Here is a 23,316-nt window from a genome sequence, read left to right as displayed (position 1 = left end):
TGATATTTATATTCTTCATCTTGGAAGATTTTCTGTCCTCCGATGACCACTCAGAATTATATATCTATTGGGTAAAATGCAGCCATCCATCATGCAGGGTTGTTCCCTGCATGTAAGGATGTTAAAAGGGACCTAATCTTATAACAGTACTAAAGTACATATTCACAATTCTCCAGAAAGTGCTTACAGTGACACTTTACTGGTGTCACCTAAAACTTTTTCCACTTGAAAAGATTCCACTCTCAGCTTCCAAGTGAGGAAGTCAAAGTCTAAAAAGTTTCAAGAGCCACTATTCAAAAGGCCACAAAAAGCAAAAAGGTTTATGAACTATTATGCATTGGAAAGTCTCCTGCACCCAACTGAGTACCTGGAAGAACTGTGTCTTATTCAAAATACAGACCCACTGCCTGGCAAAGAACCTGACAAATGTCAGGAAAAAAATTCTATACAAAAACAACAACAAATTAAACCAATTTACAGACAGACACAAATTACTGAAGAAAATCAGGAATGTACTAAAATTTGAGAGCTCTAAATTGCTCACATACTTAACTAATAAACTTAAGATACTAAAGTCAGAAAATCCAATCAACAAAGAAACAGGGTAATTAGTAGGAATTGAGTATTGTTTTACAAACCTTTCCTGCTGCCTGTCGATCAGTTTTAAAAATTACAGTCTCCTCATTAACTGGAGGTACGTTAGTCATAGATTCAATTATTACTGAAAATGAAACAAAATAGATTATTTCAAGATTTAATCAGAAGATAATGCAGAATTCAAATCAGAATCTTTAAAGAAGGCTTTAATCTCCACATAATTTAAAATGAAATTTAAGGTGGGATAATATACCTTGGTAACCATTCCTCCTGGATAAACAAGTAGCATAAGGAAATATATTCTACATTATTTTCTTTTATATGAAAGCTAAAATTCTCGGAAAAAAGATTAAAGTACAAAATCTCACAGAAAGCTGGAATTACCCATTAGTCAAAAGTCAACAAAGTCAAGTGTGTACATTTTCTCAAGCAATTTTTATCCAAAAAATAATAATCACATTTAGTCACATAACTCCTGTTTTAGAAGAAATTAGTCTTGTTTCTCACCCTAGAAATCCTTTTCTGAAAAGTACTGATTACATACCAATATATGAAAAAGTTAAAGAATTCACAAAAATATTTTCCTCTGAACAGATGAAGAAAGAAAGATAGAGTTCCCAGTAATGTGACTCCTAGGTGCACTGGAACGACCCTGAGGGATGGGATGGGGAGGGAGGCAGGAGGGGGATTCAGGACAGGGGACACATGTACACCCATGGCTGATTCATGTACATGCATGGCAAAAACCACTACAATATTGTAAAGTAATTACCCTCCAATTAAAATACATAAATAAAATAAATAAAAAGACAAAAAGCTTATCCCCCAAGTCTAGCACATTCTCCTGTTCTTGTTAAGTGCCACAATGTCAAACTAACAATATACAACAGCAAAACGAAAACAAACACACATATACATTCACACAGATACACATACACACTAGATTCTTAGAAAATTAAAGCTACAACAAAAATACTCCATCACATCATACAGATAATGCCATCTCCACTTGGAATATGAAATATTAGTTGATTATTAAAATCCCTTCAGAAGATGGTGAAGGAATAGGACGGGGAGACCACTTTCTCCCCCACAAATTCATCAAAAGAACATTTAAAAACCAAGTAAATTCCATAAAATAATTTCTGAATGCTGGCAGAGGACATCAGACACCCAAAAAAGCAGCCCAGTCTTCGAAAGGAGGTAGGAAAAAATATAAAAGACAAAAAAAGGGACAAAAGGGAGGGACGGAGCTCCATCTCGGGAAGGGAGTCTTAAAAAGAGAAAAGTTTCCAAACACCAGGAAACACTCTCACTGCCGAGTCTGTTGAGAGATTTGGAAGCACAGACGGCAACCTAACAGGGAGGAAAAATAAACAAACAATTAAAACCCACAGATTACAAGCCCAACGGTAACTCCCCCAGCGGAGAAGCAGCACAGACGCCTGCATCTGCCACTAGCAAGCGGGAGCTGGACAGGGAGGCATGGGCTGCATCGCTTAAAGTAAGGATCTGGCCTGAATGCCCGGAGCACTATCTGAGCGAACTAACTTGGGCTAGCAAATCAGACTGTGGGATAACTATCACGCAAAAAGCCAGCCTTAACCTAAGACACTGCCAGGCCCGCGCACAGAACAAAGGACTGAACAGAGACAGCCGGCTGCAGACCATCCCCCTCCGGTGACAGGCAGCCAGAGCTGGAAGGGGGCAATCGCAGCCTGAGAGAGACATTATCTACAAAACTGTAAGCAGGCTTCTTTGCTAACTAAGACTTCGTGGGGTTCTGAACGGTCAACATCCGCCTGAGAAGGTGCGCTGGTTGTATACCCAGAAAACCGAGCAGCAGGGATGGGAAAGGTGATAAGTCACAGCGAAGGCGCTGTCAAAACACCTCATCACCTGAGCTGCTCGGACCTGGGAAGGGCACAAAACGCAGGCTCAACTGAGTCTGCGCCTCTGAGGACTACCCGAGTGCCTGAACCTGAGCGGCTTAGACCTGGGAGGTGCATGAAGCCCACGACCGGCCTTGGATGGTTCCCAGAGGAGCAACCTAGAGCCAGGGCAGTGTGGGCAGGGAGGGTACATGCGCCATGAGCGGGGGCAGGCCCAGTGTGGCTGAGGCACTGCGAGCACACGCCAGTGTTATTTGTTTGCAGTGTCCCTCCCTCCCCACAGCGCGACTGAACAAGTGAGCCTAAACAAAAAAAAAAAAAAAAAAAGTGTCCACCATCGCCCCCTTTGTGTCAGGGCAGAAATCAGACACTGAAGAAACCAGCAAACAGAAGCTAAAACAGAGGGAACCACCTTGGAAGCAACAGGTGCAACAGATTAAAACCCTGTCATTAGTACCGACTACATACGAAGGGATCTATAGATCTTGAGAAATGTAAGCCGGACCAAGGAACTAGCCGAAAATGAACTGACCCCACAATACCCACACCACCACCAGAGAAAGTCCTAGATATATTTTTATTATTTTTACAATAATTCTTTTTTTTTTTTTTAATTTTTTAAAAAATTTTAAGTCCTCTATTACTCCTTTAATTTTCACTTTTATGCTAAAGCTAAAACTCCAGTACTTTGGCCTCCTCATGCGAAGAGTTGACTCATTGGAAAAGACTCTGATGCTGGGAGGGATTGGGGGCAGGAGGAGAAGGGGACGACAGAGGATGAGATGGCTGGATGGCATCGCTGACTCGATGGGCGTCAGTGTGAGTGAAGTCCGGGAGTTGATGATGGACAGGGAGGCCTGGTGTGCTGCGATTCATGGGGTCGCAAAGAGTCGGACACGACTGAGTGACTGAACTGAACCTACTATTACTTTGCAAAAAAAAAAAAAAAAAAAAGTCTCTTTTTTAAAAAGCAAACTTCATATATATATTTTTTATAATTTTTGTGACTTTGTTTTTTTTTTTCTTTTATTAATTTTTTTTCTTCTTTTCTTTAACATTGTATTTTTGAAATTGCAAACCCTAGATTTTTAATTTTTGCTTTTTGGTATTTGTTATCAATTTTGTACCTATTTTTTTTTTAATAATTTTGTGACTTTTTTTTTCTCTTTTTCTTCTTCTTTTCTTTAACATTGTATTTCTGAAATACCACACTATACTCTAGATTTTTAATTTCTGCTTTTTGGTATTTGTTATCAATTTTGTACCTATATTTTTTTATAATTTTTGTGACTTTTTTTTTCTCTTTCTTTTATTAAATTTTTTTCTTCTTTTCTTTAACATTGTATTTTTGAAATTCCAAACTCTACTCTAGATTTTTAATTTTTGTTTTTTGGAATTTGTTATCAATTTTGTACCTATATTTTCTATAATTTTTGTGACTGTTTTTTTTTGTTCTCTTTTTCTTCTTTTCTTTAACATTGTATCTTTGAAATTTCACACTCTACTGTAGATTTTAATTTGCTTTTTGGTATTTGTTATCAATTTTGTAACTTTAAGAACCCAATCTTCAGTACCCATTTTTACTTGGGAGCGAGATTACTGGCTTGACTGCTCTCTCCCCCTCTGGACTCTCCTTTTTCTCCACCAGGTTGCCTGTGTGTCCTGCCTAACCCCTCTCTGCTCTACCCAACTCTGTGAATTTCTGTGTGTTCCAGACGGTGGAGAACACTTAGGGAACTGATTTCTGGCTGGATCTGTCTCTCTCCTTTTCATTCCCCCTTTTATCCTCCTGGCCACCTCTGTCTCCTTCCTCCCTCCTCTATTCTCTGTATAACTCCGTGAACATCTCAGAGTAGTCCACTTGTGGAGTGCACATAAGGAAGTGATTACTGGCTAGCCCGCTCTCTCCTCTATTGATTCCACCTCACCTCGTTCGGGTCACCTCTAACTCTCTCCTCCCTCTTCTCTTCTCCATGTAACTCTGTGAACCTTTCTGGGTGTTCCTCACTGTGGAGAAACTGTTCATCTTTAACCTAGATGTTTTATCAATGGTACTGTATAGAAGGAGAAGTTTTGAGACTACTGTAAAAATAAGACTGAAAACCGGAAGCAGGAGGCTTAAGTCCAAACCCTGACTCCAGGGAACTCCTGACTCCAGGGAACATTAATTGACAGGAGCTCATCAAACACCTCCATACCTACACCAAAACCAAGCACCACCCAAGGGCCAAGAAGTTCCAGAGCAAGGCATACCACGCAAATTCTCCAGCAACTCAGGAACACAGCCCTGAGCTCCAATATACAGGCTGCCCAAAGTTACTACAAAACCATAGACATCTCATAACTCATTACTCGACACTTCATTGCACTCCAGAGAGAAGAAATCCAGCTCCACCCACCAGAACACCGACACAAGCTTCCCTAATCAAGAAACCTTGACAAGCCACCTGTACAAACCCACACACAGCAAGGAAACTCCACAATAAAGAGAACTCCACAAACTGCCAAAATACAGAAAGGACACCCCAAACTCAGCAATATAAACAAGACGAAGAGACAGAGGAATACCCAGCAGGTAAAGGAACAGGAAAAATGCCCACCAAACCAAACAAAAGAGGAAGAGATAGGGAATCTACCTGATAAAGAATTCCAAATAATGATAGTGAAAATGATCCAAAATCTTGAAATCAAAATGGAATCATAGATAAATAGCCTAGAGACAAGGATTGAGAAGACGCAAGAAAGGTTTAACAAGGACATAGAAGAAATAAAATATATAATGAATAATGCAATAAATGAGATCAAAAACACTCTGGAGGCAACAAATAGTAAAATAACAGAGGCAGAAGATAGGATTAGTGAATTAGAAGATAGAATGGTAGAAATAAATGAATTAGAGAAGAAAAAAGAAAAACGAATTAAAAGAAATGAGGACAATTCTCCAGGACAATACTAAACGCTACAACATTCGAATCATAGGGGTCCCAGAAGAAGAAGACAAACAGAAAGACCATGAGAAAATACTTGAGGAGATAATAGTTGAAAACTTCCCTAAAATGGGGAAGGAAATAATCACCCAAGTCCAAGACTCCCAGAGAGTCCCAAATAGGATAAACCCAAGGCGAAACACCTCAAGACACATATTAATAAAATTAACAAAGATCAAACACAAAGAACAAATATTAAAACCAGCAAGGGAAAAACAACAAATATCACACAAGGGAATTCCTATAAGGATAACAGCTGATCTTTAAATAGAAACACATGTATACCTGTGGCGGATTCATTTTGATATTTGGCAAAACTAATACAATTATGTAAAGTATAAAAATAAAATAAAATTAAAAAAAAAAAAAAATAAATAAAAAAATAAAATAAAAAAAAAAAAAAAAAGAAACTCTTCAAGCCAGGAGGGAATGGCAAGACATACTTAAAGTGATGAAAGAAAATAATCTACAGTCCAGATTACTGTACCCAGCAAGGATCTCATTCAAATATGAAGGAGAAATCAAAAGCTTTACAGACAAGCAAAAGCTGAGAGAATTCAGCACCACCAAACCAGCTCTCCAACAAATACTAAAGGATATTCTCTAGACAGGAAACACAAAAAGGGTGTATAAACTCAAACCCAAAACAATAAGTAAATGGCAACGGGATCATACTTATCAATAATTACCTTAAACGTAAATGGGTTGAATGCCCCAACCAAAAGACAAAGACTGGCTGAATGATTACAAAAACAAGACCCCTATATATGTTGTCTACAGGAGACCCACCTCAAAACAGGGGACACATACAGACTGAAAGTGAAGGGCTGGAAAAAGATTTTCAATGAAAACAGAGACAAAAAAAAAAGCAGGAGTAGCAATACTCATATCAGATAAAATAGACTTTAAAAGAAAGGCTGTGAAAAGAGACAAAAAGGTCACTACATAATGATCAAAGGATCAATCCAAGAAGAAGATATAACAATCATAAATACATATGCACCCAACATAGGAGCACCGCAATATGTAACACAAATAAATGATAACAAGTATGGAAGGGGAAATTAACAATAACACAATAATAGTGGGAGACTTTAATACCCCACTCACACCTATGGATAGATCAACTAAACAGAAAATCAACAAGGAAACACAAACTTTAAATGATACAATAGACCAGTTAGACTAATTGATATCTATAGGACATTTCACCCCAAAACAATGAATTTCACCTTTTTCTCAAGCGCACATGGAACCTTCTCCAGGATAGATCACATCCTAGGCCATAAACCTAGCCTTGGTAAATTCAAAAAAACTGAAATCATTCCAAGCATCTTTTCTGACCACAATGCAGTAAGATTAGATCTCAATTACATGAGAAAAACTATTAAAATTTCCAACATATGGAGGCTGAACAACACGCTGCTGAATAACCAACAAATCACAGAAGAAATCAAAATTTGCATAGAAACAAATGAATATGAAAATACAACATCCCAAAACCCGTGGGACACTGTAAAAGCAGTCCTAAGGGGAAAGTTCATAGCAATATAGGCATACCTCAAGAAACAAGAAAAAAGTCAAATAAATAACCTAACTCTACACCTAAAGCAACCAGAAAAGGAAGAAATGAAGAACCACTGGGTTAGTAGAAGGAAAGAAATCTTAAAAATTAGGGCAGAAATAAATGCAAAAGAAACAAAAGAGACCATAGCAAAAATCAACAAAGCCAAAAGCTCGTTCTTTGAAAGGATAAATAAAATTGACAAACCATTAGCCAGACTCATCAAGAAACAAAGGGAGGAAAATCAAATCCATGAAATTAGAAATGAAAATGGAGAGATCAAAACAGACAACACAAAAATACAAAGGATCATAAGAGACTACTATCAGCAATTATATGCTAATAAATTGAACAACGTGGAAGAAATGGACTAATTCTTAGAAAAGTACAACTTTCCAAAACTGGACCAGGAAGAAATAGAAAATCTTAACAGCATGGAAATCACAACTGAAATCACAATTTCACGGAAATTGAAACTGTAATCAGAAATCTTCCAGCAAACAAAGCCCATGTTCAGACAGCTTCACAGCTGAAGTCTACCAAAAATTTAGGGAAGAGCTAACACCTATCCTACTCAAACTCTTCCAGAAAATTTCAGAGGAAGGTAAACTTCCAAACTCATTCTATGAGGCCACCATCACCCTAGTACCAAAACCTGACAAAGATGTCACAAATAAAGAAAACTACAGGCCAATATCACTGATGAACATAGATGCAAAAATCCTTAACAAAATTCTAGCAATCAGAATCCAACAATACATTAAAAAGATCATACACCATGACCAAGTGGGCTTTATCCCAGGGATGCAAGGATTCTTCAATATTTGCAAATCAATCAATGTAATACACCACATTAACAAACTGAAAAATAAAAACCATATGATGATCTCAATAGATGCAGAGAAAGCCTTTGACAAAATTCAATATCCATTTATGATAAAAACTCTCCAGAAAGCAGGAATAGAAGGAACATACCTCAACATAATAAAAGCTATATATGACAAACCCACAGCAAACATTATCCTCAAAGGTGAAAAACTGAAAGCATTTCCCCTAAAGTCAGGAACAAGACAAGGGTGCCCACTTTCACCATTACTATTCAACATAGTTTGGAAATTTTAGCCACAGCAATCAGAACAGAAAAAGAAATAAAAAAATCCAAATTGGAAAAGAAGAAGTAAAACTCTCACTGTTTGCAGATGACATGATCCTCTACATAGAAAACCCTAAAGAATCCACCAGAAAATTACTAGAACTAATCAATGAATATAGTAAAGTTGCAGGATATAAAATTAACATACAGAAATCCCTTGCATTCCAATACACTAATAATGAGAAAATAGAAAGAGAAATTAAGGGAACAGAAATCCCTTGCATTCCTATACACTAATAATGAGAAAACAGAAAGAGAAATTAAGGAAACAATTCCATTCACCACTGCAACGAAAAGAATAAAACACTTAGGAATATATCTACCTAAAGAAACTAAAGACCTATATATAGAAAACTACAAAACACTGGTGAAAGAAATGAAAGAGGACACTAACAGATGAGAAATATACCAGGTTCATGGATTAGAAGAATCAATATAGTGAAAATGAGTATACTACCCAAAGCAATTTATAGATTCAATGCAACCCCTATCAAGCTACCAACGGTATTCTTCACAGAGCTAGAACAAGTAATTTCACAATTTGTATGGAAATACAAGAATAGCCAAAGCAATGTTGAGAAAGAAGAATGGAACTGGAGGAATCAATCTGCCTGACTTCAGGCTCTACTACAAAGCCACAGTCATCAAAACAGTATAGTACTGGCACAAAGACAGAAATATAGATCAATGGAACAAAATAGAAAGCCCAGAGATAAATCCACGCACATATGGACACCTTATCTTTGACAAAGGAGGCAAGAATATACAATGGATTAAAGACAATCTCTTTAACAAGTGGTGCTGGGAAAACTGGTCAACCACTTGTAAAAGAATGAAACTAGAACACTTTCTAACACCATACACAAAAATAAACTCAAAGTGGATTAAAGATCTAAACCTAAGACTAGAAACTATAAAACTCCTAGAGGAGAACACAGGCAAAACACTCTCTGACATACATCACAGTAGGATCCTCTATGACCCACCTCCCAGAATATTGGAAATAAAAGCAAAAATAAACAAATGGGACCTAATTAAACTTAAAAGCTTCTGCACATCAAAGGAAACTATGTGCAAGGTGAAAAGACAGCCTTCAGAATGGGAGAAAATAATAGCAAATGAAGCAACTGACAAACAACTAATCTCAAAAATATACAAGCAACTCCTACAGCTCAATTCCAGAAAAATAAATGACCCAATCAAAAAATGGGCCAAAGAACTAGACATTTCTCCTAAGAAAACATATAGATGGCTAACAAACACATGAAAAGATGCTCAACATCACTCATTATCAGAGAAATGAAAATCAAAACCACAATGAGGTACCATTTCACACCAGTCAGAATGGCTGTGATCCAAAAGTCTACAAGCAACAAACGCTGGAGAGGATGTGGAGAAAAGAGAACCCTCTTACACTGTTGGTGGGAATGCAAACTAGTATAGCCACTACGGAGAACAGTGTGGAGATTCCTTAAAAGACTGGAAATAGAACTGCCTTATGATCCAGCAATCCCACTGCTGGGCATACACACTAATAAGGAAACCAGAAGGGAAAGAGACACGTGTACCCCAATGTTCATCACAGCACTGTTTACAATAGCCAGGACATGGAAGCAACCTAGATGTCCATCAGCAGATGAATGGATAAGAAAGCTGTGGTACATATATACAATGGAGTATTACTTCAGCCATTAAAAAGAATACATTTGAATCAGTTCTAATGAGGTGGATGAAACTGGAGCCTATTATCCAGAGTGAAGTAAGCCAGAAAGAAAAACACCAATACAGTATACTAACGCACATATATGGAATTTAGAAAGATAGTAATAATAACCCTGTATACGAGACAGCAAAACAGACACTGATGTATAGAACAGTCTTTTGGACTCTGTGGGAGAGGGAAAGGGTGGGATGATTTGGGAGAATGGCATTGAAAAACATGTATAATATCATATATGAAATGAGTCACCAGTACAGGTTCGATGTATGATACTGGATGCTTGGGGCTGGTGCACTGGGATGACCCAGAGGGATGCTACGGGGAGGGAAGCGGGAGGAGGGTTCACGATGGGGAACACGTGTATACATGTGGAGGATTCATGTTGATATATGGCAAAACCAATACAATATTGTAAAGTTAAAAAATAAAATAAAATATATTAAAAAAATAAATAAATTAAAAAAATAAAATCCCTTCAAGGATTTCAATTGTATCCCAATTAAATTCAAGATTTACTAGTTCTAAGTTGGAACATGCACTAAGGAACGGGCAACAATTTTTGAGCTAGATCTGCTTTTGGAATAAAGACTGATAATAATACTGAATAATGACAGAATTTCCCAGGGTCAAAGTACATGAAAATTAAAAACTAACTAATTCAAAACCCTCACATTTGATAGAAAGGTAAGAGTGCCTGAAGAACTATGGATGGAGGTTCGTGACATTGCACAGGACGCAATGATCAAGACCAACCCCAAAAAAAGAAATGCAAAAAGGCAAAATGGTTGTCCAAAGAGGCTTACAAATAGCTGAGAAAATAAAAGACACGAAAGGCAAAGGAGAAAAGGAAAGATATACCCATTTGAATGCAGAGTTCCAAAGAATAGCAAGGAGAGATAAGAAAGCCTTTCTCAGTGATCAATGCAAAGAAATAGAGGAAAACAATAAAATGGGAAAGGCTAGACATCTCTTGAAGAAAACAGGAGATAACAGGGGAACATTTCATGCAAAGATGGGAACAATAAACTACAGAAATGGTATGGACCTAACAGAAGCAGAAGATACAAAGACGAGGTGGCAAGAATACACAGAAGAACTGTACAAAAAATTCTTCATGACCCAGATAACTATGATGGTGTGAACACTCACCTAGAGCTAGACATCCTGGAAGGTGAAGTTAAATGGGCCTTAGGAAGCATCACTACGAACAAAGCTAGCGGAGGTGATAGAACTCCATTTGAGCTATTTCAAATCCTTAAAAATGATGCTGTGAAAGTGCTGCACTCAATATGCCAGCAAATTTGGACAACTCAGCAGTGGCCACAGGACTGGAGAAGGTAAGTTTCATTCCAATCCAAAAGAACGGCAATTCCAAAGAATATTCACACTACCACACAATTGCACTCATCTCACACACTAGCAAAGTAACGCTCAAAAGTCCCGAAGCCAGGCTTCAACAGAACATGAACCATGAACTTCCAGATGTTCAAGCTGGTTTGGAAAAGGCAGAGGAACCAGAGATCAAATTGGCAACATCTGCTGAATCATCGAAAAAGAAAGAGAATTGCAGAAAAACATCTTCTCCTTTATTGACCACATAAAAGCCTTTGACTGTGTGGATCACAAAAAACTGGAAAATTCTTAGAGAGATGGGAATACCAGACCACCGACCTGTCTTCTGAGAAATCTGTATGCAGGTCAAGAAGCAACAGTTAGAACTGGACATGGAACAACAGACTGGTTCCAAATCAGAAAAGTACATCAAGGCTTTATATTGCCACTCTGCTTATTTTACTTATATGCAGAGTACATCATGAGAAATGTTGGGCTGGATGGAGCACAAGCTGGAATCAAGATTGCCGGGAGAAATATCAATAACCTTGGCTAGGCAGATCACATCACACTTATGGCAGAAAGCGAAGAAGAGCCTCTTGATGAAAGTAAGAGAGAGAAAAAGTTGGCTTAAAGCTCAACATTCAGAAAACGAAGATCATGGCATCTGGTCCCATCACTTCATGGCAAATAGATGGGGAAACAATGGAAACAGTGAGACTTTATTTTGGAGGGCTCCAAAAATCACTGCAGATGGTGACTGCAGCCATTAAATTAAAAGACACTTACTCCTTGGAAGAAAAGTTATGACCATCCTAGACAGCATATTCATAAGCAGAGACATTACTTTACCAACAAAGGTCTGTCTAGTCAAGGCTATGGTTTTTCCAGTGGTCATGTATGGATGTGAGAGTTGGACTTGAAGAAAGCTGAGTGCCGAAGAACTGATGCTTCTGAACTGTGTTGTTCGAGAAGACTCTTGAGAGTCCCTTGGACTGCAAGGAGATCCAACCAGTCCATCCTAAAGGAAATCAGTCCTGGATGTTCATTGAAAGGACTGATGTTGAAGCTGACACTCCAATACTTTGGCCACCTCATGCGAAGAACTGACTCACTGGAAAAGACCCTGATGCTCGGAAAGATTGAGGGCAGGAGGAGAAGGGGACAACAGAGGATGAGACGGTTGGATGGCAACACCAACTCAATGGACATGGGTTTGAGTAAGCTCCAACAGTTGGTGATGGACAGGGGCGCCTGGCGTGCTGCAGTCCATGAGGTCACAGAGAGTCAGACACGACTGAGACTGTGAACTGAAGAAAAGAGTACATAAGAGATTTTAACATGGTCGTATGGTGAAACCCACACAGAACTATCACCACAACCTAGCTGACTGATATTTAATGTTATTTTCTTTTTTGTAAAAGGTCTAAATAATGTTACATGTTTCAAGTTTCAAAACAGAGTGTGTAACAAGCATGTTCAATAGCAGCACATGCTCTGTTTGATTCATTAATCTTTATTCCCAGCAGGTAGAGAATTTTGTTAGTCTATTAGGATGTGTTAGTCAAAATAGTATCTTTTAAAAGCATTATTTCACATGTATCACATAATTTACTTTTCTTTCCCTTGAGAATGAACATTATGACCTAAACTTTTTCTATACACATCAAGTCCAATAAACAGCTGACTCATACTATATAATCAAGAAATTACCTCTCTGATTTATTTTTGCATATTATTAAATACCATAAGGTAGTAAATGTAATGACTCAAGAATCCTGTAAAGTTTTAGTAATTATGATTTTTATAAAAAGGTTTCATTTAATTGGAATTTTCATTAATAAACTGCCAAACTGTAAGTAAGACTTATTAAAATAGTGATAAGACAATTTAAAGAAAAGATGAAAACAACAGTTTCAGAAGGATAGGTGTTTTAACTCTTCTCTTAATGTTTGATAAAATTCACCTGTGAAGCTGTCATGTCCTGGACTTTTGTTTGTTGAAAGGTTTTTAATCATGGTTTTCAATGACCCTGCAATTCCACTCCTGGGCATATATCCAGAGAAAAACATGGCCCAAAAAGATGCATGCATCCCAGTGTTCACTGCAGCACTGTTTACAAAAGCCAAGACATGGAAGCAACCTAAATGTTCAGTCACAGAGGAATGGATAAAGATGTGGTACATATATTCAATGGAATATTACTCAACCATTAAAAAGAATCAAATAATGTCATTTGCAGCAACTTGGATGGACCTAGAGAGTGTCATACTGAGTGAAGTCAGACAGAGAAGGAGAAATAGCATATGACATCCCTTATATGAGAAATTTATAAAGAAATGATACAAATAAACTTACTTATAAAACAGAAAGAGACTTACAGACTTAGAAAACGAACTTCTGATTGCCTGGGGAGAAGGGATTGTTAGGGACTTTGGGAAGGTCATGTACATACTGCTATATTTAAAATGGATAACAAAGATCTACTGTAGAGCACATGGAACTCTGCTCAATGTTATGTGGCAGCCTGGGTGGGAGTGGGGTTTGGGGGAAAATGGATACAGGTATATGAATGGCTGAGTCCCTTCCCTGTTCACCTGAAAGTACTAGAACACTGTTAACTGGCTATACCCCAGTACAAAATGTTTTTGATGTTAAAAATAAATAAAAAGATCAAAACATAAATTTTCATTTCTACCACTGATTGATTATACAACAGATCATAGGAGCAAATGACTCAAATTCTTCTATGTCCCTTAAGTCATAAACTATGGACTGGTGGACCATTTAGGCCTTTTTCTCAGTTCAAAAATCCTATGTCTTTGTCAACTTGCAGTCCTATTTTTTGGTGTTGCTTACTAGAGTTAATAGTAGCAACATTAATTTCAAAGTCTCTCCTGTACTGACATCATATCTTAGGGCTAAAAGAAATCGGTAAAATTTAGTTCTCATATATTCCAATGGGTTCATATTTCATGGCATTAATGTCAGTATTAAATCACAGAACTTTCTAATTTACTTGTTTGTAAGATAAAATCAAAGGCAGTAGGCAGAGTAGCAGCTCTCTACCCACAAAAAAAGATATCCACACACACAAATCCCTGAACCTGTGAATGATATTTTATATTAAGAAGACAGACTTTGCTGATAAGAATAAGGCTAAGCACCTTGCAGTACAAAATTACCCCGGTTAACAGTGGGTAGACCCAATCTAAGGAGTCCTTAGAAACAGAGAATCTTCCCAGTCTATGGTGATCCATCAGAGGGCGATGTGATGATAGAGAAGGTCACAGAGAAGCTACATTATGGATTTTGAAAATGAAGGGAGGGGGCCATGAGCAAAGGAATGTGAGAGACCTTCAGATACTGGAAAAGGTCAAGAAATGCATTATCCCTCAGAGCCTCCAGAGAGCAACTTGGGCCTGAAGGACCCCTTGATTTTAGCCAGTGGGACCCATCACATTTCCAGCCCACAGTACTATAAAGTAATAAATGTGTTGTTTTAAACCACTAAATTTGTAGCAACTTAACAGCAACAGAAAACACATGTATCATTCAAATAAATTTTGGAGAAATTTCTATGTCAGTAAAAGCACACTTTAAATTTTTAAAAAGACATTGTATTTATGTACTACTTCCCTGGTGACTCAGATGATAAAGCGTCTGTCTACAATGCGGGAGACCTGGGTTCGAGCCCTGGGTTGGGAAGATCCCCTGGAGAAGGAAAAGGCAATCCACTTCAGTACTATTGCCTGGAAAATCCCATGGACAGAGGAGCCTGGTAGGCTACAGTCTATGGGGTCACAAAGAGTAGGACACAACTGAGCAACTTTACTTTCACTTGGTGTAAGTAAAAACTGACTATATCTGTTCAAACCTAAGAGCTATAAAATGAAGTATTATTATATATTTTGGAGAAAATTCCCTAACCATAAGTCTTTGATTATTAGTATATGCTTGCATATAAATTATAATTATTAATAAAAATATATACATACCTAATTGTTCAATAATACTTGAAACCATCCCAAGAGGCTTTAATTCAATATCTTCAGGCAGAACAACAGTGAGTTCTTCAACAGAAGGTAGTTCCTGTAATACAAAAAAGCAGTAATCTTCCACCAGCTTCAAGGACTTAATTTTTTTTTTTTTTTAAAAGATGGCTTCCATGTAGTATGCTGTTTCTGTTTCTGAGATGTAACATTAAGTATTCTTCATCTCTTGGATCTTGTCCTTTCTAGTGTCTGAACATTTCTCCTCTCTCCAACATCTCCCCACCTAAGTGATTCAAGAGATCTAGTATCTACACCCTAACCGATAATGCAGACCTAAATACCACTCTAGATTTTTCCAATCGACTTGAACAAGAGACCATCCTAAAAGAGACAATATAAAATAACTCCCAGAGACATTCCACTTGAAGAGAATTAATTCTATTGGCTCTGATTTCTCCACAGAAGAGTTCTCTGATCTGTCTTAATGTGGTTAGTTAATTAATTTGACTATGACTAAACAATTTAACAGAGGAACAGCTAACTTTTCTGAGGCTGCGTGAAAGAAAGATGAATTTCTGGTCTCTTCAAGACAAAATACATAATTCCTTGAAATGATGTAGTAAGTTTCAGCTCAAGAAGCTGTGAAGCTGTTACCTGATTATCTTCTTCCCTGTCTAGGTTAAAACCAAATTTCTTTACATTCTGACCCAGGTGCTGTTTGTCAGTTGTACAGAAACTAGATATTGAAGTGGAGAGGATATTGAAGAAAAATCTAAGAAAGCAGACCTTAGGTTTTAAATTAAATAAAAAGAGCTTTCTGTTCACCTTTGTCAAATGATCACAACTGACTCTCCCAAGTAAAGTTTTTCCCTAAGAAGGGCTTAAAGGAAAGTGCAAAGAGCCTACTAATGGTATACGAGGGTTAAGTCTGGGAGAGAACAAATGACTTTTGGAGAACTGTTAAAAAAGACAGGAAAACCTAAGTCATACAGAGCATTTTACATGAGTGTATCTCAGATACTCATTTTCCTCTACAGGATCTCCAGTCCAGGCTTTTACCAAAAACAAGACCGGGAGCTGACTGTGGCTCAGATCATGAACCCCTTATTGCCGAATTCAGACTTAAACTGAAGAAAGTGGAGAAATCCACTAGACCATTTAAGTATGACCTAAGTCAAATCCCTTATGATTATACAGTGGAAGTGAGAAATAGATTTAAGAGACTAGATCTGATAGATAGAGTGCCTGATGAACTATGGACGGAGGTTCTTGACATTGTAAAGGAGACAGGGATCAAGACCATCCCCATGGAAAAGAAATGCAAAAAAGCAAAATGGCTGTCTGGAGAGGCCTTACAAATAGCTGTGAAAAGAAGAGAAGCAAAAAGCAAAGGAGAAAAGGAAAGATATAAACATCTGAATGCAGAGTTCCAAAGAATAGCAGGGAGAGATAAGAAAGCCTTCCTCAGCCATCAATGCCACGAAATAGAGAAAAAGAACAGAATGGGAAAGACTAGAGATCTCTTCAAGAAAATCAGAGATACCAAGGGAACATTTCACGCAAAGATGGGCTCAATAAAGGACAGAAATGGTATGGACCTAACAGAAGCAGAAGATATTAAGAAGAGGTGGGAAGAATACACAGAAGAACTGTACAAAAAAGATCTTCATGATCCAGATAATCACAATGGTGTGATTACTCACCTACAGCAAGACATCCTGGAATGTGAAGTCAAATGGGCCTCAGGAAGCATCACTATGTACAAAGCTAGTGGAGGTGATGGCATTACCGCTGAGCTATTCCAAATCCTGAAAGATGATGCTGCAGAAGTGCTGCACTCAATATGTCAGCAAATTTGGAAAACTCAGCAGTGGCCACAGGACTGGAAAAGGTAAGTTTTCATTCTAATTCCAAAGAAAGGCAATGCCAAGGAATCCTCAAACCACTGCATAATGAACTACACTCATTTCACATGCTGGCAAAGTAATGCTCAGAATTTTCCAAGCCAAGCAACAACAGTACATATACTGAGAACTTCCAGATGTTCAAGCTGGATTTAGAAAAGGCACAGGAACCAGAGATCAACTGCTAAAATCCACTGGATCATAGAAAAAGCAAGAGAATTCCAGAAAAATATCTACTTCTGCTTTATTGACTACATAAAACCCTTTGACTGTGTGGATCACAACAAACTGTGGAAAATTCTTAAAGAGATGGAAATACAAGACCCATATATAAGAAACACATATACAGGTCAAGAAGCAACAGTTAGAACCGAACACGGGACAACAGACTGATTCCAAATTGGGAAAGAAGTACATGAAGGCTGTATGTTTTCACCTTGCTTATTTAACTTATATGCAGAGTACATCATGTGAAATGCCAGGCTGGATGAAGGAAGCACAAGCTGGAATCAAGATTGATGGGAGAAATATCAATAACCACAGATACGCAGATGACACCACCCTCATGGCAGAAAATGAAGAACTACAGAGCCTCCTGATGAAAGTAAAAAGAGGATTGTGAAAAGGCTGACTTAAAACTCAACATTCAAAAAACAAAGATCATGGCATCTGGTCCTAACACCTCATGGCAAATGGGGAAACAATGGAAACAGTAAGAGACTTTATTTTCTTGGGCTCCCAAATCCCTGCTGTGGTGATTGCTGCCATTAAATTAAAAGACACTTAATTCTTGGGAGAAAAACTATGAAAAACCTAGACAGCATATTAAAAAGTAGAGACACTACTCTGTCAACAAAGGTCCGTCTACTCAAAGTTATGGTTTTTCCAGTAGTCATGTATGGATGTGAGAGTTGGACCATGAAGAAGGCTGAGCTCTGACAAACTGATGCTTTAGAATTGTGTTGGAGAAGACTCTTGGGAGTCTCTTGGACTGCAAGGATATCAAACCAGTCAATCCTAATGGAAATCAATCCTGAATATTCATTGGAAGGACTGATGCTGAAGATCCAATACTCTGGCCACCTGACTGGAAGAGCCGACTCATTAGAAAAGACCCTGATGCTGGGAAAGACTGAAGGCAAGAGAAGGGGATGACAGAGGATGAGATGGTTGGATGGCATCACCGACTCAACTGACATGAGTCTGAGCAAACTCTGGGAGATGGTGAAGGACAGGGAAGTCTGGCATGCAGCAGTCCATGGGGTCAGAAAGAGTCAGACACAACTCAGCGACCGAACAACAGAAATGCAACCACACAAGGATGAAAACTGCTTGCTATTTCACCAAATTACAGTAAGGTATAGAGCAAAATCTTTCATTACTTTTAGACTGTAACAAAGTCTGCTGGTTAAATAAAGCTAAGAGTTTGTAGATAGAGGAAAGGAAGAAAAGCAGAAATGCTATGAGATCTTTTATGGAAACCTCCGAACCAGGTAGGAGGGCAGATCACATGCCAGTAACACTTAAGACACAAATCAATGCTATTCTCAATAAATATATGCTATTTTGACTACAAAATGGAAGGTTCCTTAATTTGTATTTTCTATAAGGAGGAACAAAGGCCCATGCAATATAATTACGTTTTGATTCAAACCAAAACTCTGATACTGTTTTCATCGTTTTTAACTTTAAATATAGAAGTTACATATGTTCCTTTTTTTTTTTTAATAAAAACTTCAGTAGTACAGAAGAATACAAAAATATTTAAAACATGAACAGCAAATAAATTTAAAAAATAAAAAGCAAAATTAAAAAAAAGCAAAAATCTCCCCTATCCTATTCCTTTCAACCTTGTTCCAATTCCTCTCCATAGACAGCTGTTAACAGATTTTCAAATATGTTTACTAGGCAGACACAAACTTTACATTTAACTTCAATATGTCTCATTCAAATAAAATATCCATATTGTAATATAAGCTATCCTTTTCATGTTATATCTTGCACGTCTTTCTACATCAAAAATAAGTATCTATTTTATTTAAACTCTTATGGTGTTCCACTATATAAATGGACTATAACTTAGTATACCAATCATCCTATATAATAATAATCTGCACAGCTTTAATTTTTATTATTACACAAAATGATGCAATGAACATTCTTTAATACATACGTTTGTGTAACTCTCATGATAAATTCTTCTAAGTGAAACTGCTAGATCCAAAGGTATAAACATTTTTAATTTTGACAAATACTGCTAAATCTCCTTTCAAAAAGGCTGCATCAATGCACACTTCCATGAATGATGTATGAAGAGATTTTCCTATTATCGATGTCATCACTCAGGAGCAAACTTTAAAGCCCACCCAACAGGTCCAAAATAGTATCCTGCCTTAAATCCAAATTTTTTCATTAATCAGGACAACATGATTCCTGGCTATCTGAATGTATTTATGAATTGTTTGTATACTTTACATATAGTTCTTCTAAAAGGTTTATCTTTTTATCAGTTTGTAAGAAAATTTGGGGTCTTTAAGAACATTTGCCCGTTATCAACTATACAGCAAATATCCATTCCCTTATCTCCCAAATATATCAATCTTTTCCTTTTTTCTGATTTTAACCCTGTATCACATTTATGAAGACCTCTATAACAAGATCACGTTTGAAACATTGTTGCTGTCCTTACTTTGCTGCTGCTGCTAAGTCGCTTCAATCGTGTCTGACTCTGTCTGACCCCATAGAGGGCAGCCCACCAGGCTCCGCCGTCCCTGGGATTCTCCACGCAAGAACACTGGAGTGGGTTGCCATTTCCTTCTTCAATGCATGCAAGTGAAAAGTGAAAGTGAAATCGCTCAGTTGTGCCTGACTCTTAGCGACCCCATGGACTGCAGCCTACCAGGCTTCTCCATCCATGGGATTTTCCAGGCAAGAGTACTGGAGTGGGTTGCCACTGCCTTCTCCTTCCTTACTTTAGTTTCACTTTTAAAATTATATGTATGATGGAGAGAGTGACATGAAAACTTACATTAGCATATGTAAAACTGCCAATGGGACTTTGCATTCTGTCTCAGAGAACTCAAACAGGGGCTCTGTATCAACCTAAAGGGGTGGGATGGGGAGGGAGATGAAAGGGAGGTTCAAGAGGGAGGGGACATACGTATAACTATGGGTGATTCATGCTGATGCTTGACAGAAAACAACAAAATTCTGTAAAGCAATTATCCTTCAATTAAAAAATTAATAATAAATAAAGTACTCTTATCAAAAAATAAAATTACATGAACACAATATCATGCTGAAATTCATGTCTAGTGCTTTTCTTGTGTAGTCACTCTATTATCATATTTTCAAAAAAATAAGTTCTCCTACTTTTCAATATTAGCACATTGTATTTTGAACTGTTCAAATAACTATGGTTGGTATGACTACAATATAAATGTCAAGCAAGTGTGATGATTGTGGGCTTGTATCTCTATCAGGAATGTTTCAAATGTCAAGCTTAAGAATGAATTTTGATTGGGATTTTTTTTTTAATAAGGTTAAGAAAGGTATACATATATTCCTATTTTTGTGTCTCTTTTTTAAGTGAGACATGATGACTGTTAAACTTTACCAAATGCCTTTTCATCATCTTTTGAGATTATTATCACATAAATCACTCTGAGTTGAGCATGTCAAACTATACAGGGTCTGACAGAGTCCTGACATCCTGCTTCAAGGATGTCTGTGAGACAGGCAGCAAGAGAGACAAGGCAAGGTAAATAAAGCCAGACTATTTGCAGTGAGGTGGGGACTTACACCTGTGTTCAAAATACAGGCTGGCAGGCTCCCTGAACTGTTACTACCCCATTTTCAACCTATGTATTAATAAAACAGCAAGTTTTGCCTACTAATGGGAAGGATTTCTGATCTCACATAGAACCAAACTTAGAATACAGATATCATACTTCTAATTCCAGCTCACTGACCCCAGGACTCTGAAATGTGGAAATATATACAGTTTTCTGTGATTCCTACAGAAGGCCAATGAAGGCATTCAACTGCTTCTTGATGGTAAAAGACCCTACCTATAAGAGCGATATGCATGAAGTCTCTTATCACAAATGCTCTACAAAACACAAAAGGTATGTATAGTACATATAACTTAAGAGATAAATGAAATCAGCCTATTACAATTCCAGGTTAACAGCCTGTTTTGGAATTTGCTTTTGAAAGTCTAGTTAAGCCAACCAGTATATTTGCTTTGGAAATGGCAGATATTCTGGAAATGGAATCAATGGAGAAAAGAGATATTTGTCCTTTTCAAATAAGCATGCTAGGAAACAAGGGATAAAAGATAAAGGGGGCAAAAATCTCCCAAACTCCCTCAACAATTCATCCAAGGGATGTGCTTTCCATCAAGATTTTTGACAGGTTTGAAGGCATAATTTTAGAAGGTTCAAATGGAAAGCTTCTCGGACTGCAATGTCACACCGTCAACATAAAATCCTGTCTCAACATGTAGATAGATGTCTCAAGTTATCTTAACTCCCCTAACCATTAAGCTGAAGAACTGCACCACCAGCAAGCCTAGTCAGTCTTTATCAAATTATCCTGTGGTTTTGTTTTCTTGTGAATATATTAATGTCTAACATACTATTATTTTACCGGCTTAAAGTCTATGTCCCAAACTAGACAACAAATCCAACAAAAATTAGGACGAGGTCTGCCTTGCTTCTTACTATGGTAAGAACAATGACTATCACAAAGTATTTAGTATATACTAAATAGTATATACTAAATGATATTTAGTATATGTCACAAAGGTATTTAGTATATATTTATTACATGAATTGACTTAGCTCAACAACCCAAGCTAAAAACAAATAAACAAACAAAAAATGTAAATTGGAGTTTTTCAGTCAAAGCACAAATCAGATAATGAAACTACAATTCTTAAAATTCAAAAGAGAATCCTCAAGGAATGAAAAGGATCTCAACCCAGCCTTCTCAAAAAGAAAGTAAAAAAGGGTGGCTTCCAATTAAGCTTCACTGCACAGAACTGACACACAGATACCTCAGGTTTGCAGCAGCAAGTATTATTGTAGCCAGGAGAGTAACTAATACAGCAGTTGCCCTGGTACAAAATTCAATCTGCTTAGTCTCATAACCTCCTTCAAATAAAAACCAAAACTTTGTTTTCCACAGGTGGAGAAAGGATGTGTATGTGTGATAGAGACGAGGAGAAGCACACTCCAGTGACAAAGAACAAAAGAAAGGGACCAAAACACACAGTAAATGACACCAGTGACTTGCCAGTGGAGAGTATATAGAGTCAGAGATGAGACACGTAACAACGACAAACCAAAAGGCTGAGGGCAGACATGATGAGGGAAATCCAGGCCCTTTATCATATAAACAAAACCGAGTCTCATGAAAACAAAACGTTAGAAACCTATTTACAGCTAGTTAGGAAGATTCAAACATGAGCCTGGTTTACCTATGACCCTCATAGAAAGATTAATGAGTGAGTAGGAAAGACTCCTACTCTGCTTATCTAATACAAGATGTTAATTAATTTGATTATTTAAATTTAATTAATTAAAATTAAATAAAATTTACAATGCAGTCTTCAGGAGCACTAGCCACATTCAAGTGTTCTGTTGCTGTGGTATAAAGACAGGGTTAATATAATAGGACATGTCCATCACTGCAGGAGGACTGGCTGGATAGCACTGCTTTACACTCTCATACATCCAAAGAGCCCTCCATTACTAAATATATACCCAAGTATAAGCGGACCATCTATTTTTAGCCATTAATACAAGTATAATTTTAGGACCACATTCTAACAGTATGCACCATATTAGGTCTTGACGTTAACCTGAATACCTGGGAAATGAAGGTGTGTGATCAATCTTTGTCATTATTGTTATTTGCTACTTTCCAAAATTAAAAAGAAACTAACAACTTATTTTGGATATATACAATCTGCAGCTAAATATAAATATCTATGCTTTCATGCGTGCTTAGTTGCTAAGTTGTGTCTGACTCTTTGTGACCCCATGGACTCTAAGCCACCAGATTCCACTGTCCATGGGATTTTCCAGGCAAGAATGCTGGAGTGGGTTGCCATTTCCCACTCTGGGGGATTTTCCTGACCCAGGGACTGAATCCACATCTCCTGCAT

At 37.5% G+C, this 23,316-nt stretch overlaps 1 protein-coding gene across 5 annotated transcripts in view; it reads right to left on the bottom strand.

Annotated features, from left to right (window-relative positions):
- NAF1 (nuclear assembly factor 1 ribonucleoprotein) overlaps positions 1-23,316 on the bottom strand; it is a 101,951-nt gene that overhangs the window by 66,887 nt on the left and 11,748 nt on the right. For 4 of the 5 annotated variants that reach the window (XM_070791003.1, XM_070791005.1, XM_070791001.1 and 1 more), the window contains exons 3-5: positions 15,244-15,337; positions 13,212-13,388; positions 639-721 (exon numbers count right to left, since the gene is read on the bottom strand). In XM_070791003.1, the coding sequence (XP_070647104.1) occupies positions 639-721; positions 13,212-13,388; positions 15,244-15,337 (354 nt within the window). The remainder of the gene's footprint in view (positions 1-638; positions 722-13,211; positions 13,389-15,243; positions 15,338-23,316) is intronic. The other variant, XM_070791002.1, reaches the window with a different exon arrangement.

This window comes from Bos indicus, chromosome 6, assembly GCF_029378745.1.
Source record: "Bos indicus isolate NIAB-ARS_2022 breed Sahiwal x Tharparkar chromosome 6, NIAB-ARS_B.indTharparkar_mat_pri_1.0, whole genome shotgun sequence".
In the NCBI taxonomy this organism is placed as follows: Eukaryota; Metazoa; Chordata; class Mammalia; order Artiodactyla; family Bovidae; genus Bos; species Bos indicus.
Note: the sequence above shows the minus strand (reverse complement) of the source record. Positions and strands in the feature narration are given on the sequence as shown.